Source organism: Chelon labrosus (genome assembly GCF_963514085.1).
Source record: "Chelon labrosus genome assembly, chromosome: 16".
In the NCBI taxonomy this organism is placed as follows: Eukaryota; Metazoa; Chordata; class Actinopteri; order Mugiliformes; family Mugilidae; genus Chelon; species Chelon labrosus.
In genome coordinates, this window is record NC_140349.1 from 26,728,254 (window position 1) to 26,747,597 (window position 19,344).

General features: G+C 38.1%; 1 protein-coding gene across 2 annotated transcripts; it reads right to left on the bottom strand.

The window, feature by feature from the left end:
• Positions 1-1,486: 1,486 nt before the first annotated feature.
• stx12 (syntaxin 12) lies at positions 1,487-10,289 on the bottom strand. Of its 2 annotated transcripts, none has more exons than XM_084563481.1 (10): positions 10,177-10,289; positions 9,489-9,624; positions 8,550-8,619; positions 8,053-8,152; positions 5,983-6,120; positions 5,612-5,655; positions 4,554-4,659; positions 4,332-4,404; positions 2,342-2,424; positions 1,487-2,249 (listed from the first exon to the last, which is right to left on the bottom strand). In XM_084563481.1, the coding sequence occupies exons 2-10, from the start codon at positions 9,583-9,585 to the stop codon at positions 2,157-2,159; spliced, it is 804 nt and encodes a 267-aa protein (XP_084419607.1). In that variant the 5' UTR covers positions 9,586-9,624; positions 10,177-10,289; the 3' UTR covers positions 1,487-2,156. The 2 variants fall into 2 exon arrangements, with proteins under 2 accessions (XP_084419607.1, XP_084419608.1); XM_084563482.1 differs by having other exon boundaries at positions 9,489-9,621; positions 10,177-10,288.
• Positions 10,290-19,344: the final 9,055 nt, after the last annotated feature.

The following is a 19,344-nucleotide window of genomic DNA, read 5'->3' on the forward strand; positions in this document are numbered from 1 at the left end:
GCAGAAAGAAAAAAAAAAGAAAAAAAGAAAAAACTAATTAAGCCACACCATCAGTAGTAGTTCATTTTTTCCAACAATATTTGTTCAACACGTTCCATTTTCTGACCTCTTGCAAGCCATTCTTATTTCACCCTATCTAGTCTTGTCATTCATCATAACTGTAATTTTTTCATTCCTATATTTTCTACTTACTACTACCCATTGGGAGGTCTTAGAGAGTCCTGTGCAGTATCTTAGCTTTTCTTACTGCACTCTTCTCATCTCTGATGCAAAGGAATCTGCTGGAGCCACTCTTCCAGTTTGGGTTGCGATTACCAGGAGAAACACTGTTGTCTTCACCTTCCACATCTCTTCTAGTTGCTATTTCAGCCCTTGGTATTTCTTGATTTTCCCTCCTTTCTGATGTTGCCATCACTTCTGCAACATCCATCAGTACGGCCCTCTTCTGCTTTTTGTCCACCACTACAATGTCTCAGTGTAATGACATTGGAATCCCAATCAGACACGATAAGTGTGGACGGACAGTAAGGAGAAGGAAGGTTTTCAGGACTCAGGGACCTACTAGAGGCAATAAAGCAGATGTTGATAACTACAAATACGTTGGAATCCAACAAACAAATCGAAACCATGGAGAGGCCCCAAGGAAAGCAGCCACAGCCAAATACCTACCAAAGAATGAGGCATTCATCCAAGTTCTGACCTTCTCCCGTGGCTGTAATGCTTCGTAATAGAAGTTGCAATAGACAATCAATACCAAAGTGACCTCAAATCCAAACTAAACCCACAAATTCAGTGCAGTTAACCACAAAGTGACAACCATGAAAGGAAAGCCACATCCACAATTACAACTAGTCTACCACCACATCAACAAAATTACCGTCTTCAGCTAGTAACATCTACAACAGTGGGCTGACTTCTCCACCACACTAAATGGTCACATAACACAACAAAATCCTGAATCTCTTCTGGAGAATGCCAGGCTCAGGGCAGGTTTATAAGATGAACGCCGGTACACCCAACCACATGGCTGAGGCCTGGATAAGCTTACTCCACTAGAGAAATATGTCACCACCCAAGATTACTACAAAAATAAAAAAGGCAAAACAACAAATGAGTGAACCCCAGGAAGGCTGAGTTACTCAGTCTAGCTGATTGACTCCCTAACTTGTTTTGGGTCTGGCTTTCATTAAACACAACTTTTTCTTCTGATTCAATATCAAACACAATTCATGAACATACTAACGTAGGAAAGCGTTGGCTTTCAGTGCAGGTTTCATGAATCCCACATAGGATTTTATTTATTTATTTATTTATACGACTAATGACAGATTCTATTGGATCCACTGTGACTTTTGTGTTTTAAATGTTTTAACAGATAGAAATCTTGGTCAAAATCAGAAAAACTAAAATTGAAAAATCTTACTATACCTATAACACAATCAATCGCACATATACACTGATGAATGATCAAACGTTCAAAAGAGCACAAGAGTTTAACACTTTTATTATCCATACTGTCAGGAGTCATATAGAAATCACCTAAAACACTTTTTTGAAGTACATTTCATTTTGGAGATACTGTCATTATTTATAATCCTTGATGTTTTTAACAGAGTATTTACATATTGACATTGATTTATATTTGTATCTGGTTTGCTTTTTATTTTACAAAATGTATATCACAACGATGGCTGTCATCACCAGAATGCCGTATTATTGTGAAAACAAGAAGTCATAGTCATACATATAAAAACAAAACAAAATCAAATAAACGAAAAACTTAAACAAGTCACTATTAATGTATAATGAGTGATGTGTAATAAATTTAAGTTTACATTTGAAATACAGTGACAACTATTGTTAGTGCAGTCATTAAGACGAATGAATGAGGGAAACAAATTCAGAAATCTTTGATCTTTAATTGTTCCCCTAGACCACCTCAGTCTTCTGCTGTCTCCTCAGTCATAGGATGTTTTACAGTTATTTAACAAAACAATGGACTTGATCAGTTAGGATGTTTTCCACAATGATGAGCCCGTTTAGATTTATTCCACTGTCCAGTCATCAGTCTTTTCTCAGTCTTTGTGATTCATACTTGAAAGTATGTGGGGCCAGAATTAAATAGAGTACTGAAGTGTTGGTTGTGTGAAATCAGATTATTTAGTAGCTTGCCAGATAATGATGGCAAGTATAATGACTATGATGGAACAAACCACAGCAAAGATACACATCTTCTTTCGGGACTTTTGCTGTGATAAAGAGAGCAGGGACAACACAGGATAGGGTTATTTGCAGGGCCTGAACTGAACATCAGCACAAAGTGTGATTCCTGCAGACTCACCTGGTAGTAAGCAGCTCTTTGGAGTTGCTCTGTTCCTCGTTCTACATGAACTTCAGCATTCTCCACATTTGCCTCAATGCTATCTGCAAAGCAGAACATAAATCAAAGTCAGCTGGAAACTAATGCAAGCTCTTGAGTATGTATACTGTATATACACTGCCTCACCAAAAAATAAAGTCGCCACCAAAAAAAAGGTTGTTGGACCACCTTCAACTTTGATTACAGCACTCATTCGCTGTGGCATTGTTGTGATAAGCTTCTGCAATGTCACAAGATTTATTTCCATCCACACTGAATCCTGGCATTGTCATCTTGGAATATGCCCGTGCAATCAGGGAAGAAAACATCCATTGATGGAATAACCTGGTCATTCAGTATGTTCAGGTAGTCAGCTGACCTCATTCTTTGGACATATAATGTTGCTGAACCTGGACCTGACCAACTGCAGCAACCCCAGATCATAGCACTGCCCCCACAGGCTTGTACAGTAGACACTAGGCATGATAGGTGCATCACTTCATCTGACTCTCTTCTTACCCTGATGCCCCCATCACTCTGGAACAGGGTAAATCTGGACTCATGCTCTTACTTTCACTATTAAACATAGTCCTCAGTTCTGCTGTTGTTTTTCTTTGATTTGATTTCACCAAACGTTATTTTATTCTCTATATTTATACTTTTCTATATTTATACTTTTTTTTACTTATGGCTTGAATCGGGACCAGAGAAACCAATTTCGTTCCTTCCTATGTACCAACATGTGTTGTAATGACAATAAAGAATCCTTGAATCCTTGATCACAGATTATGATCAATCCGGATTTTTTTCCGACCACATTTCTACCTTGAAGACGATGGTTCTCCACTATCCTTCCAGTTTTTAATAATGTGTTGGACAGTTCTTAACCCAATTTTAGTAGTTTCTTCAATCTCCTTAGATGTTTTCTCTGCTTGATGCATGCCAATGATTTGACCCTTCTCAAACAGACTAACATCTTTTCCACGACCACAGGATGTGTCTTTAGACATGGTTGTTTAAGAAATGAGAAGCTACTCATTGCATCAGTTGGGGTTAAATAACTTGTTAACAGCTGAAAGATAATCACTCATGCAGTAAATATCCAAAAGGAGGCTCGTACCTCTTTGGTTAGTTAAATCCAGGTGGTGACTTTATTTTTTGGCCAGGCAGTGTATTACTGCCAATGTTGAAATTATCTGATTACAGATTTAAATAATGTCACAGCCTGTCTATACAACTAAAGCGCTTCTTCCAGGTAAACTGGGTGCACTGACCAAACAGATCCAATTTATTTATTTATTTTTTATAACAAATTAATACATCTTAATGCTGGTTTGGCAGATGGTAGGTGGACAAAGTTCACAGCTCTCAGATACCCATGTGCAGTTAGATTTATGTAAAATGCACTCTGCGGAAGGTAAGATAAAGATTGTGGTTCAAGTCAAATATTAATTAACATATTGTGTTAAGTAATCAATTTTTTAAAACAAATTCCATCATTCCCTAACCATAACCAAGTGCGGCCAGTGCCTAAACATAAATAAAAGTTTAATAACACTGTAGCCTTCAACTGCAATATTTCCACCATTTTAATTGGGGTCATGGAAAATACAGGGTAATGTACATTTCCACAGCATTTGCAGTGAAGAATAAAGTCAGTCAGTCATGTTCTATTGCTTCTCACCAAATCAACATACATTGCTACAATTGATACCCTCTAAAAAATTCTAAATGGTAGTGTTGGCTGAAAGGATCAAACACCATATTCCATCATATATTCTTGCAAACCTACTGTAAATCAAATGCATATCATATCATATCACAGTACACATGAAGATAAATATACACGCTGTACTAGAGGATATGATCTCAAAGCAAATGGTGTGTGGGTTTTGGAGAGAAAATAACAGAACTAGCCGTTAAGATGTGTTCTGACCAGTGCACTTTAGACTTTGGACCCAGTAATACTTACCAATCATTTCTCCTTGGTCGTGAATCATGACTGCCAGGTCCTTGAAGATCTGATTTACATCCAAGATGTCAGACTGGAGTAAAAACAAACAAAGTGAAATTTGTGTGCAGTCTTAAGACAAGACAGTCGATTTTCACAGAGGCCAGTTACCATGGCTCATGCTGATGGTCTCTCACTGAGTTCTGTATGTACTGATATTAAAAACAGTAAGAAAAAGCTCACCTCCAGCTGTCTGATGTTGGTCTCTCTCTCCTTGATGAGCTCCAGGTCTTCCTCTGTGAAGGCTACTTCCTCTGTCTGGGTGACCATCTGACCCCAGTCCTCTTGGCTTTACACAAAAGAGACAAAATATGATAAAACATCTAAAGAGTTGGAATGAAGTGTATGAACACATTTATCTTTAACCGTTACAGCACTTATTTAACACAGTCACTTATATGAATTATTTATCTGTTCACTTCCACCTGGAAGTAAGTGTTTCCCTAACTTCCTGCACAGATTTTGATTAAACTACTGCGAACTGTCCTACTTGACGGCAGCTTTTTGGACCATCCCACCGTGTTGCTGCATGAACTCATCTGCTTGTCAAATAATGCCTGCTTTCATATATGGAATCATGGTCAATATAATTTGATGTTTACTGGCAGATTTTCTACGTAAACCAATTAATTAAAAATATATAACGTAAAGTGATTGCATAAGTAGTCATCCTGTTTACTCAGTACTCAGTAGATCATAGCACACGGTCTGTGTGGATAGGTCTCAATCTGACTTTTGCATATGAACACTGCAATTTTACCACATTATTCTTAACAAAACTGTCAGGCTGCAAGGGAATCAGGTTTGAGTCCAGCCACAAAATCTAAATTGGACTGAGGTCTGTAATGAAAACATTCTTACATAAAAATCTCTTAGCTAAAAGTTATGGTATTCAGCATTTATTTAAAATAATTGAGAGACACTGATTCATTTTGGAGGCTGCAGTTTGTAGTACTATTAAACTGTATTGAGTTGCACCGACTATAGGCTCCAAAATGATCAAACAGTGGAATTATCCTTTATTATGCAATTAACTATATAAAAAAATGAAATAAAAACAAATGTGTTGGAACTTGTTTCACTCTGTTAGAAACCCACTGTGTTACTCTTAGTTTACATGCAGAACTGGTAAGGGCTTGGCATTCACTTTTTGAGGCATCTCTCTATGTAGTAAATTTATCTTTCACTTGTCCTTGTACCTTGTAAAGTTCCATAATACATTCATTCATACAGTCACTTACTTATCAAAAGATACAAGCTTTTCATCTCGAGAACTGTCTTCAGTCTGAAAGACAAGGGAAACCCCAATCAATAAATGTCTAAATGAAAAAGAAGATTAAGCAAAACTCTAAGCAACACTTAAAATCTCTACTAAGTGTTAAACCAAAATCCAGTAATTACAAAAAAAATGATATGAGGTTTTAATCAAACATCCAACTTAAATTTCTGGTCTCTTTTATGAAGATCCACAGACTTAGTCTGAAGCTTTCTTTCTAGTTTTATGGTTGGTTACTTTATGTAGTGGCTAATTTTTCATGGTTTCATGGTTCATGGTAGTTTAAAGTTAATGGTGCTTATTTAGTGTTGTTTCTTGTAGGTGAGTCCCACTTACTGATAAGCGGGATCCAGCCCTTGCTCTGGCTACTGACTCTTTCTCCTTCTCTGCTGCACGACGCTGGACTGCTTGGAAGTTGTTCAAAGCTGCTGAGAAATCGTTCATCAGCCGGTCCCTCTGGATCTTTTGCTGCCTCTGGACATCACAGAGCAGAAGGACACAGATATTAAGAGTCCACTTAAAAAGATGGGGAATAAACTATAGGGCCACCTTATCTTTCTGACAGTCAGATAAAACCTTGACCATGAAATTATTGCAACTTAAACAAGCAGCTGAAACTAAGGATTTTATTTTTTAAGACCACATGGACTGTAGAATTCCATAAAAATACCAATTGTGTGACTCCCAACAGAAACCAGAGCCTAAAATCCAGAAAACAGAAATTATGAAAATGACTTGCAAGATTATAGCGTAACTGTTCTTAGGAGCAAAAACAAAGTACCGTTTCTTACTTGACCTGGGCAGACATCATATCCGATTCATTATTCATTCATTCATCTTCTGTAACCGCTTGTCTTGCAAAGGCTCTTTGCAAGACAAGCCTATCCCACCTATCCAACCTGTCCCAGCTGTCACTGGGTGAGAGGCCTAGACAGGTCGCCAGTCTATCGCAGGGCTAACACAGAGAGACAGACCACCATTCACCAATTAACGAGTACCAGAAAGAACCCAAACTTCACACAGAAAGGCCTCAGTTGGCCTGGATTTGAACCCGGAACCTTCTTGTGTGAGGCATCAGTGCTAACCACTAACCACGCCACTGTGCTGCCCACCCGATTCAAAGTCTGGATTCAGAGTGATCCACTGTAATGCTTACATTATGACTCCAGCAGTGGTAAATCGCCTTGTTGTTTTTTTTTTTTTATATAGCGCCTTTCTAACTATTGGTAAGTGCATCACAGTTACATCTACCCATTGGCGCACACACACCAGTGCTATGCACTAGGAGCAACTGGGGGTTCTTGCTCAAGGACACTTCACCGTGTGGCACATTCTGGGGATCAAACCGCTAACCCTCTGGTCCGTGTACAATCCACTTTACCTACTGAGCCTCAGCTCCCCTCACATAAAAAGTTAATACGAGACCATTGATATCTAAAATGTATGGGATTTGGAAATTAAACCAGGGTAATAAACCATTCTTTGTTAAGAAACCCTGTTACTTTGTTAAGAAATAAAGGATGTCTGTCCACTGAAAAGCTTTTCATTTCAAACAAATACAAGCCAGAGTCAAAAATGATTTGAATAATGTGTGCTAGCTCTGTTGGATGGATGGTGTTCACACGATGGGTTCTGTAAAGCATCTTGAGGTAATATGGATTGATAATGAAGCTATACAAATAAAATTAAACTGAACTGACCAAATAATTCTACTTAATGTGAAGATTTATTGTAAAATTTATGTTATATAGTCATACATGAATGTTTACCGTTACATTGTTTCAAATCTGCTGAAAATGAACACCTTAACCACAAGAAATTTGGATTCAGCCACATGATTGATTTGCCTCCATCCTGAAAAGTTCCTTGGTAGGAGATGGTGAACTTGCCATTTTGAGTCCCTTGAACCAAAATGCTAAATAAATATAATAAAATATTTCATGATTTGACATATTCTTGAAATAAAAATTTTAAATAAATATATTCCAATATACATTTACTCAAATGTGTTACCGCAGAATGCCATCACAGTTAGTGGCAGCTTCTATTCAATTCATTGGAAATGAAATGTATAACAAGAGCATGACCAATTAAATTTCTAAGTCAGCCTCTCTGGGTCACAAAAGAGTCTGTTCCATTGTCCATCTTGACAATCTACTTCACATTTGAGGATTTGCCTGCAGAAATGAAGGCAACTGGAACCATTGTAGACACAGATTTCAGTCATATCCAGGTATAAAGACAGGCTTAGCAATAGTGATTTTACAAGCTTACGAGGATTGATTTACACATACAAACTTTGGAGCTACAGTATTTCTGAACATCACTCTACATGCTCAAATTTTTAATGTACATATTTTTAACCAACAGTGATATATTAACAAATATATGAATACTGATACTTACTTGCTCTGAGGGTGATGAGGGCAAAGGGATTGACCCCAACTCCTTTAGGTGCTTGTTGGTTTCTTTTGCCAGTTGGTTGGTGTAGTGCTGTATCTGCTGCCTACGGAAACATCAAAAATATCAAAAAAGACTGCCAGTCAGTCTGATGAAAGCGCTGCACTACAGAGCTTTAGTCCACCCAAGATTGCTCATCATTCTGCACAATAAAATTTACCTTCAACACAGTTCAGCAGTACAGTGTTTTACTATATAGGCAATTTAATCAATACCCGAAAACTGTTTTGACTTGCCTTCAGAATTACATAGTCGTGGGCTTTGAGGATACTTTTCACGATGTTATACAGTAACACAGATACTACACACTTTTCATTCAATTCACTTCAGCCCTTAGCCAGTTAAAGTGTCCATAACAGATTACAATAACTAGTCAAAAGTAAAAGTAGGTGCTTGATTGTTCAGCAGAAGTAAAAAATAAGGAAACAAGGAAGTGACATTACAGATGATCCTGAAGTTCACTGGTGTCCTGTCTGGTCCCCAGCTTGTTCACCACGGTCTTGATCTGAGCAGCTGTCATAAGAACACAGTGTCAGGCTGAAATCTTGAAAGAACTAGTCCGCAAATTCAACAGCAACAACAAACCACACTAAATGAGCAACACCTATAAAGCACCTTTTCATCAGAACCAGGATTATATACAATGAAGTAGTGTAGTTTAGAATTTAAAAATTTGAACCCCATTAATCATAAATTTCGAGTGTGTTAAGAAAACTACCTTCAACAAAACTATTTACTTTCAGACATCATGACATCACATTACACACAACATTAAACTGAGACTATGAGACTATATCAGGACATTCAAAACTAAAGCCCTATAAAATGTCTCAGGAAGTCAACAGACGCTCACTCTAACTTCAAAATTCAGTACAACAATATATATGTCCTTATATATATATACACACACACACACACACACATACTTATATGACAACAAAATATAGATAACAGAATATAATGCCGTAGTGAGAAATCATAACTAAGTATTTCCGTACATTTAATGTGTTAGACTTTTGTATTGTTTTCTTCTTAACTTAAGCAATTTCAGTTTTATATCTGTAGTTTAAGCATTGTCTTATACTGTGACACCTGTCTTATCACTTGAACAAACCCACTTGAGAACAGGGAAGTGCAGCATAGTGGATCAATGCAAAACAACTAAACACAATCTTCTAAAATGAACACTCATCACACATAAAATCTTGTATTCATGCTGAAAAGTCCTCTCTGCCTAAAACAAATAGGTTAATGAGGCAGAGAACTGGCTGATATTGTGTCATCCAGCTTTGTCCCTTTATTACTTACTGAACGAGTGAGTGAGTAAGATGACTTTGTGTGTCTGTGTCGCACAGTAGCAAAATAAGCAGTGATGCACTTACTATTTTGTGTGATCTTTTGGATGTTGGAGCTGCATGTCTGTAAAAGACTGCTGAAATCCTGTGGGACAAGGCTTCTCTCTGCTCTGCCGTACGACATGTCTGCCGGAGGTTGGTTGTGCCTGTTGAAATTTGGCTGCTGACAAACAGAGGAAAAAATTAAAAATGAGAAACCACTTAATCATTAATATTAACAACAATGGTGAGGATCAACGAAGAGGATCAAAACAGCAGAATTGAACAGAAGTTAAATCAGGAGTGTTTTTTCCAGTTTTATCCACTTTTGCTGTTTTACACGAAGTCAATTTAGAGTTCCGGACTAATACAGGTTTTATTGCTTTATCGACGGGAGAGATCAACCTAAACTTATCTTGGTCCCAGTAGCACCTGTTATTTTACAATATGTTCGTTTGCAAACGAACGTATTGAAACTGGTGTGTCATCACATTTGTGTCATCATAATAAGCCAGTTATGTCAGCTAGCTAACTGTCCTATTGTTTATTAACTACTTAATGTAACTACAGGCTGTACAAAGAATGCTCACATTTTAGCGTTTAAGCTAAATGACGCTAACTTGTCGCGTTCCAAATGTTTACGATAATCTAGATATTTTCAAACAGTTAAGCGGGTAAGTAAACCTTATAGGCAACATACTGTTGATTATAGTAAACCGTTTAATGCAATACTTGCTTATTTGGTTGTTTATCATATACACTTAGGCGTATAGTTAATGTTTTCCGTCCTGCTGTCAAGCTACTGCTCTTCCCGTTCCGTGACGTTTTCCGTTGACATCACCAACGGAAATGATGTTTTATCAGTAGGTTCAGGAAAGTGCACATGCGCACTGGTTACGAGTGGTCTTCGACCATTGTTCTGGGAAACCACAGGCCTTATCAAGAAGTCTATGAGCTAAACTATTATGAGTAATGTCTGTACTGTCTGTATTTAAACAACGTCTGTCTTTGAAATCAACAACAATACTGCTGTCAGTGTTGGCAATATCGTTTAACCATCACCAAATCGTGGTAGGTTTTATTGTAGAGTTGGCGCCGCTAGATGGAGCCAACTTTCAGATTAAGTCTGAATTGAAAAAACTACAACACGGCTCTATCAGGATCACTGGTATTTCAAAGAATACAGTGAAATAAGCTATCTCTGCTATGGTCAGCTATATTCATAACATGCAAATTTATAACTAAACTCTTATTCAAGTGTGTTGCAGAAGGTTTATCATTTATGTTTAGTGTCACTAATTCCTGGTGGGGGGTGGGGTGATAATGATTTCATTCTAATATGTTTAACGTGTCAAAAAAAAAAATTTAGTTGTATCCCCAAGTTTAACCCTGTTACTTTTAATGAAAACAGAAAACAGAGATAATGGAGTTTTCCGAAATCTGTTGAATTCCCAGCAAGAAGTTTCATCTGCCTTTCATGAAGCTGATGGTGACAAGACAAGTTAGTGTCCTCTTCTTTGATGGATTTTCCTAGGGAAATGTAATGTTAGACAGAGAGTGGACAAGCTCAATGCGTCAACCCTGTTACATACATTACAAAATAATTCTAAAAATGTTTTAATGTATATGTAAAACAACATTTAACCCACTTATGAATGCACATCATGGTGTCATGACCTTTTCCATATCGCTAGCAATGGGTGCCTTCAGCATTTTACATCAACCCTGTTTCCGTCAACCCTATTACCCTCAACCCTGTTACTGTCAACCAAAATAAAGATTAACAAAATCTTCGAAAAAAAATAAAATAAAAATGCTGGCTTTTTATCACCAATATTCTAATAATTGGTATTTTTTCATTGTCTTTATGTTAAATACAAATGCAAAAAAAAAAACTGCCCCTCCACTTCAAATAAAATTTTTGTTGCCAGACCGCAACTACTGATCAAGTTCACATTTATTTTCCAGGCAAGGGAACCCAGAAGTGTGTTCCAAATTATATTTTGTGGTAAAGCTCCTCACCCAAGCAGGATTTTGCGCTGGGATCAGTGGCATTCAATTATTGTATTGCTTATTTTGTATCGCATTTTGTGTACTAGTTTGTTCTTAGTTTGTAAGTGGGCTACAGTGTGGGCCAAATATTTGGAAAGTGAACATAGTCAGTTTTTTAGTCATAGATTAGTATTTTTTTAATAAATTCTTCCTGTGCAAGATAAGGAGAGACCACCTGCTCCCGCCCATCCCGTACCTCTGTGTGGTGTGGACGCTGCAGTGTCTCTGACGAATGTGAGGAGACTGGTGAGGACAGCAGAGAAGATCATTGGGACTTCTCTTCCCTCCATTAAGGACATCGCAGCAAAGTGCTGATGTCCACAAACATTATCAGACTCCTCACACCCCCACCACAGACTGTTCTCCCTGGTGGCCTGTGGAAAGAGGTTCTGCAGCATTCGGGGCATGACCACCAGGTTCTGTAACAGGTTTTCCTCCAGGTCATCAGACTGCTGAACTCTTAATGTACATTATACTTAACTCTTTATTACCTCAGCATGCAGCACTGAAACACTTTTCACCGATCAGGCATAAAATTATAATCACCTTCCTAATACTGTGTAGGTCTCCCTTGTGCCTCCAAAACAGTTGTGACTCATCAGAGAATGGACATGGGCCTTCTGAGGGTGTCCTGTGGTGTCTGGCAACAGAATGTAGTTAGTGGGGGTCGTTGGGTCCTATTGGTTGAGGGGAGGGGCCTCTGTGGATCATCCCACAGATATTTGATCAATATGGCATCTAGTGAATTTGGAGGCCAGGTCAACACCTTGTGCTGTTTTTCACATGAATGCCAGGTCCAGACATTTTCCAGCAGAACATTGCATTGTCACAAGATGGTCAGTGTTATTTACTTCACTTCATCAGCGGTCATAATGTTATGCCTGACTGGTGTACTCTATGCACTAGGGATACAGTCACTTTGGACTCTCATTGCACTACAGTATTTTTACCTGACACTACTATCTAAGCTGTGTGTAATTTTGTATTCTGCACAGTGGTTAAACTATTGTTCTGCCACTTTTACAGACTATTTACACTACTGCTAATACTACTGAGTACTTTATTTGCACTACTGCTAATACTACAGATCACTCTTGCATTGCTGAATTGGTTGTGCTGAGTTGATGCAATGAAATTTCATTCTGTTTACAGTTGAATGGTAGCAGCAGAATGGTAATATTATGGTTAACAATACAAGGCATGTTTAACTTTACTCTCTTTCAACACATCACTTCATAGTGAGTTTGTACAAATATAATCCATCGTTTTTGTAATTTTAGGATCCAAGAACGCAGAACACAAACCACAATTCCAGAGTTCACGGGGGCTTCGGAATGTGCAAAGTGGAAATCTGGAATCAGATCAGAGTGAATGATGTGCAGGAGACTAGCAGGTAGATGAATTTTAAGGTCAGTGGATCGATTCTTCAGACGTAGAGTTGCTGGATGGCATGAGGGTAATCTGTACAATAGTGAAAAGAGAATTACTAACAGGGAAGCAACCACAAGAAAACAAGAGACTTGCTTGACATCTACTACCCAAAAGGTGACTGTACAATCTGATTATGAGTGGAAGAAAAACCAGAGTTCTTAAGCTGTGAGGTGATGAGCTGGTGAAACACAGGTGTGGCGGCCACCAGTCTCTGGGGAGGGCGGTGTTGCCCCAAATTACTCAGACACATTCACACTCAGGCAATCACACACTAAGAGAGAGAAAGTAAGCGCATATGAAGCCAGGCTGAAGCCTAACACTGCTTTAGGAGAATTCTACAATGCCGCTTAAAAATATTGTCAACCCTCAGTATTTTCTACATTTCTGCAGACAACAACAAAGGAGACAAAGAGAACCCAGTCAAACAAATGAAAGAGAAATATTATGCTTTTGTGCTTGTTTATCCAAAAAATGAATCATTTGTACATACACTGTCTGGCCAAAAAAAAGTCACACACTAATATTTCATTGGACTGTCTTTAGCTTTGATAGCAGCACACATTCACTATGGCATTCGATAAGATTCTGCAATGTCACAAGATTTATTTATTTACATTCTCAAACTGTATGTTTATCTCGTTCCTCCTGCTGCTCTCTTCTCTGTCTTTTCTGTCTCTACCCGGCTGGCCTTAGGCAGATGGGTCCCTCCATATGAGCTGGGTTCTGCTCAAGGTTTCTTCCTGTGAAAAGGGAGTTCTTCCTTGCCACCGTCACCTTCAGGCTTGCTCTGGGGATCTTAGGCCGGGTTTTGTAAAGCGTCTTGAGACAATTTGTATTGTTATTGACGCTATATAAATAAAATTGAATTGAACTGAATTTCCATCCAGTGTTGCATTAACCCATCAGAAACTTGCTTGACTCGTTTCTGTTAGCGACCAGAAACTGGCACAACTAGTCTCCATTAATGAAAACTCTAGAAGTCCAGTTGTCTTTTTTAAAAGCTTTTTGGATATGCAGATGGGCAGAAATATTCCTCTTGGAGAGCAGTGCATCCAGTCTGTCATGCACAATATGGTTGTCCACGTTGTAAATTCTAACATGGTATTTAATCAAACACAACTTAGTCTTTGTCAACTTGTTATCTACACTTACTAAAAATGCTTAAATTTGGGATCGAAAGGTTGGACCAACTCACTGTTTTTAAGTTCCATCCCCTTAGAAACAGTACGTTTTTGGATAAAGAGCTTTTTTTCAACATTTGGACATGTGCAAATTAGGAAATTAGTCCACTTCTAAGTGCCACCTTTTTGCTTGCTTTTTTTATGTATTTAGTGCATTTTAAATAAAAACTGCTCCATACACATTTTTAGACTCTTGAGTAGAAAATTAAAGGGTGCACGTAAGACAAAGACCATTCAAATCAAGATGCAGAAAAGTCTATTTAAATTATTTGAATGGGTATAATTACAAATTTAGAGTGAATCAATAGTAACATTACATGTTCTTAGTCGGCCTCAACCAAGGCTGTGAAGACACAAGGGGCCTCTGTACGTTGGTGTTCTTCAGGATCTTGTCCAGAGAGCATCTGTCCTTCTCAGGGATAATCTTTGTCCACAGGTTCAGAAAGCCCGAGTGTTGCTCTCTCCGAAATGTCTGTGGACGCTGCACCAAAAGTGAGGTGGGCCACTGAGTTCTAGAAACTGGCTTGTCATGGTTTAGAGCTGCATTAATTAATTATTTCCTCTTAACATCTGTCTGAATGAAAAACGTAATGCTCCACAGACACCATGGGCAGATGGTCTTCAAGGAACTGCCTTTACTCAAGGACTTTCTGAACCTGTGGACAAAAATTGTCCCTGAGAAGGACAGATGCTCTCTGGACAAGATCCTGAAGAGCACCAAAGCACAGAGACCTCTTCTTGATTCACTCTATATTTGATTTATACCCATTCAAATCTAAATAGACTTTTCTGCATCTTGATCTGAATGGTCTTTGCCTTATATGCATTCTTTAATTTTCTACTCAAGAGTCTAAGAATGTGTATTTAAAATGCACTAAATACATAAAAAAAAAAAGCTTGGATAATCGCCACTGACTTCATACACTTGTCATTTCTCCTCAAAGCTTAAATGAAACAAGTAAAAAGGTGAAGAGTAGAAGTGGACTTATCTGTGCATGTCCAAATGACAAAAAAGCTTTTTATCCAAAAACAGTTTTTAAGGGGGCTGAACTTAAACAATGAGCTGGTTCAATTTTTGGTTCCCAAATCTCTGCAATTTTGACAAAGACAGTTAGGGCCACAAAATTTTATTTTTTTTAATCTTCAGTGTTTTTAATATAACAAAAAAGAAATTGACTAACCCATTTAATGTATTTATATTTAATTTACTATATTTAAAAATAAAATCTAATTTATAATATAAAGAAAATTATATATTTTTATCTGGAATCTCACTAAATTATATGCAATGCCTGAGTCATAAACCTAGATATTGAAAACTGAATTTCAAAACCTGAGCAGTGAAGATATTAACTTTTTACATTAGTTGCAACAAATGTGTAAGTCTAGTAAAACTCCCTGAACTTGAATTGTACATTTTGGATTAATATTTTAATGATGAAAATTGATTTTTAATAACTTTACTCAATTTCTATTTTATTTATATAGTGCTAGTGACAATCAGCATTTGGGAAGGTGGGATAGTAGGGAATGAAGGAGAGAAGATGAGGAGAAGAGAGAATCAAAAACAAGTGAGTTAAGTAATAAGTGGATAAAGCATACATTCAAAATATATACAAGGTACAAGCAAGAGTACATGATACATGGGAGACTGAAAATGGTTAAAAATGATGAATAAAGCCAGAGAAGAGAGTACCCATAGCCTGAAAACCAGGAGATTAGAGGCTATGGTGCGCATCATGATAAATCCCTATGCACAAGTTAACTGTTACCTAAGTTAGCACTAACTGTAAACTTCACTGAGTTGGAAGGTTAAGCCTAACCATAAAAGTAAAGAGGGTACCCGACTCCTGAACAAGAGCTGTGAGTTGGTTCCACTGGAGAGGAACCTTATAGGCTCTGTCTCCCAATATACTTTTGGAAACTCTAGGATCCACATTCTAAGACGAAGAGTTCTATTGGGCTAATATAGTAGATGTAGCAGTAACACTTTATAATCACTACACGATTTGAAGCATTAGTAAATATTCATTCATCATTTATAAAGCATCACTCCTACATTAATAGACACAAGTAAGCTGTTTATACATGTCGTTATAAATGATTTATACTTAGTTCATAATTCATAATTAATTCATATGTCCTATTCTGCCATGACGCAGTCGTGACATAAGGCTGTATAAGGGTCTATTGATGACGTATGAAAGAGGGAGCACTAAAAGTGGCAGTCAGATCTCAAACTAGCTCTGTAAAACCACCTCTAAAGTAATTATTTCTTGAGGTTTAGTGCCATTTACAGTTTTTCTCAATTGCTTAGACAATTCCTGGAACAACTCACCATTTTCTCAAATCTTCACACACAATTTTAAAAACTCACACATTATGTCTTCTCCCACCAGGCAGTGTGGGAAATATCCCCTTGTGTGTCGGATCCAACCCTGGATAGATTCCAGAGAAATATCCTCACAGGCATTCACCATTGCCTCCAGGAGATTGTGCTGTGTGTATGGGTTGTGGTCATAGATTCTCCACCACCATGCTGAGAAATATTCCTCTATTGGATTCAGAAAAGGGGAGTTGGCAGAAAAAGGACCCTGAACCTGGGGTCGTCATTGAACCAGGTGCGAACCAGAGCAGCCCGATGGAAGCTCATGTTATTCCAAGTGACAACATATTGGGCTTGCTCTAGTTGCCCTGGCTCCCCTTCCTGTTGGAGAATGTTATTGTGCAGCTGATCTAGAAACTGAAGGAGTAGTGCAGTGTTGCATGGACCCAGAATGGCATGGCGGTGGAGAATGCCACGATTGCTAATGGCGGCACGCATGGTGATGTTGCCTCCCCTCTGGCCCGGAACTTGTGTGATTGCACGCTGTCCAATGATGTTGCGGCCCCTTTTGCTCCTTTTTGTGCGATTGAACCCAGCCTCATCGATAAAGATGTATTCATAAGGGTAAGCCATTGCATCCATCTCAAAGACTGTCTACAGGAGTCAAAAAACACACATTTAACTTCAAACACAGTACTGTGTGTATTGGAATGAAAGAGGGGTCTTTACATAATATAGCATTTCTGTACAGTATAGCAATTGGAATCGTTGCTCCTTAACCCTGTCGGAATTCCGCTCAAAATGCACACAGTAAAGTTGCTTCGTCCTTATGTGGTTCTGCTGTATTACCCGGTCAATGGTGGAAAGGCATATGCTGTTAGTCTCTTGAAATATTCCCTGGTCTTCAAAAATGCGGGTTTGAATCTCCCTCAAAGTGATGGCATTATTGGCAATCACCATATTTACCAAGGCAGTCTCCTGCTCAGCAGTGAGCAATCGCTGCCTGCCTCCAATGCTTGTCTTCTTCCTCTTCCTCTTCGTCTTCCTCTTCCTCTTCCTCTTCCTCTTCCTCTTCCTCTTCCTCTTCCTCGTCCCCGTCCTCTCTGTTGTCTCTCAACCTCTGCGTGGTTGGGATCCATTGTTCCAAAGGACATGAACATGCCTCTAGGCTCTACTTATTGACCCCCAGTCCTGACTGGTGTGTTAACAGTTTTTAGGCTGAGTGTTTTCACCTGGAGAAGGGTGTGGTCTCTGAGTTTAGGTTATGATAATAATCACTATACGGTAATATGTGTTTGCTGAATGAACACATAGTGCAATGAATGATTTATTTGGCCACTTTTGTGTAAGGTTTTGCAGAAAGAGTTTTGAATATTGAGATGTGTGCAAACAGGTGAAATGTGTGTGTGCTCCTGGGAATGACGAAGGGTTTGGGTTTTTGTGCTACAGGAACCAGGTTTTGTGTTTTAGCAATCGAGTTTACAGAAAATTGCTGATGTTTCTTCATTTTACATTAAGTGTACATTTGCAATAAATGTTTCTGTGTCGTATCTCTCTGGGTTGTGTTTGTCTCGTTTTTCTGTTGAGAACGTCTTGCATTGTTAAATCTCATTTATAAATGCTTCACAAGGCATAAATATCCTCACTTTAGGGTTAGGGTCAGGTGTGCGAAAATACCATTATTAAACACGTTACAGAGATGCATATGAATTAGGAATAATTTATAACTGCATTTATAAACTGCTTACTATTACTTAGTTTGGCTATATAAATAATGACTGAATATTTAGTAATGCTTTACTAATTTGTCATAGTGTGCGTTTTGTAAGTGTTACCGGTGGCACTTGTAATGGACAAGAAATTTAAATTTTATTCAGAATTTTACAGGGAGCAAAGAAGAGAAGAGGAAATTGGATAAATATGACCTCTTGTGCTAATTCTCTTCAGTGCTCTGCAGCATTTTGGTTCAGTTGAAGGCTTTTTAACTTAGAAAAGCCCCCTTTTCAGTCCATTTTCAGACCCTCATGGCCAAAACCACAAAAAGGCATCAGTTGTGGAAAAACCTGGAGCTTTCAAGGTCCAACATAGAGCCTTCAATGTCCAGCATAGTCCACGATGGAAGGATTGAAATGGATGTCTGAATTGCCTGCTGGATGTTGAATTACTTATTACTTATTATGAAAAATTGATGTATTGTTTTTAACAAAAAGAGAGGGATCCTAAATATTATCATGCAAAATAGTAGTAGATGAGATGAGATGAGATGAGATGAGATGGTAGACAAGAGAAACTATATAAAAATACGTAATGGTAATACGTAAAAATAGCATTTGCATGATGCATTTTGGGAGACTGATAATGTTAGTTTTTCTAAAATCTTTTCCATCAGGATTGGAAAATGGGTTCCAGCTGTTTCCTAGAAAATAAACTCTCCTTCGGTATATTATAGGGACTAGTACAGCCATATAAGTCCTTCAAAATAGCTAAAATTCTTTCAGGATCTTCCTTGTCTTTCTTAGGCCTGTAATATGTCTCATCCGGGCAGATGTAGGCCGTACTGCAGGCCAACTGTTGTTTTGCCCTTCAAAACTCAATCCCATCCCAGCCTTGTTCTATTACAATGAAATCCACAAATTTATCCACACTGCCACTTATTCGCATCCTGTCCATCCACCTGAATGAATGGAAATAAAACAAAACAAATTGATCATTTTCAGGAAATTCTAAGTGTGCTGCATCTGTATATCTATATATCTATATCGTATCTGAAATGTTATTTCTAGTGGTATAGCATTGATGTGACCTTCCTCAAACAAGCTTATAGCAATGGATAGCCAGTATTTAATATGCATAATATTTTCCTGTCTCACAACAGCTGCTTGTAAAGCAGCTTATGGTCACAGCTTTAGTCTGA

Bases quoted from the DNA above. Each gene is read 5' to 3' on its own strand.
- stx12 (XM_084563481.1), bottom strand. From the start codon at position 9,585: ATGTCGTACGGCAGAGCAGAGAGAAGCCTTGTCCCACAGGATTTCAGC. The intron at 6,121-8,052 runs GTAAGTATCAGT...TGTGATGTCCAG, and splicing joins CCTCATCACCCTCAGAGCAA to AGGCAGCAAAAGATCCAGAG. The intron at 2,250-2,341 runs GTGAGTCTGCAG...TCTTTATCACAG, and splicing joins AAAGAGCTGCTTACTACCAG to CAAAAGTCCCGAAAGAAGAT.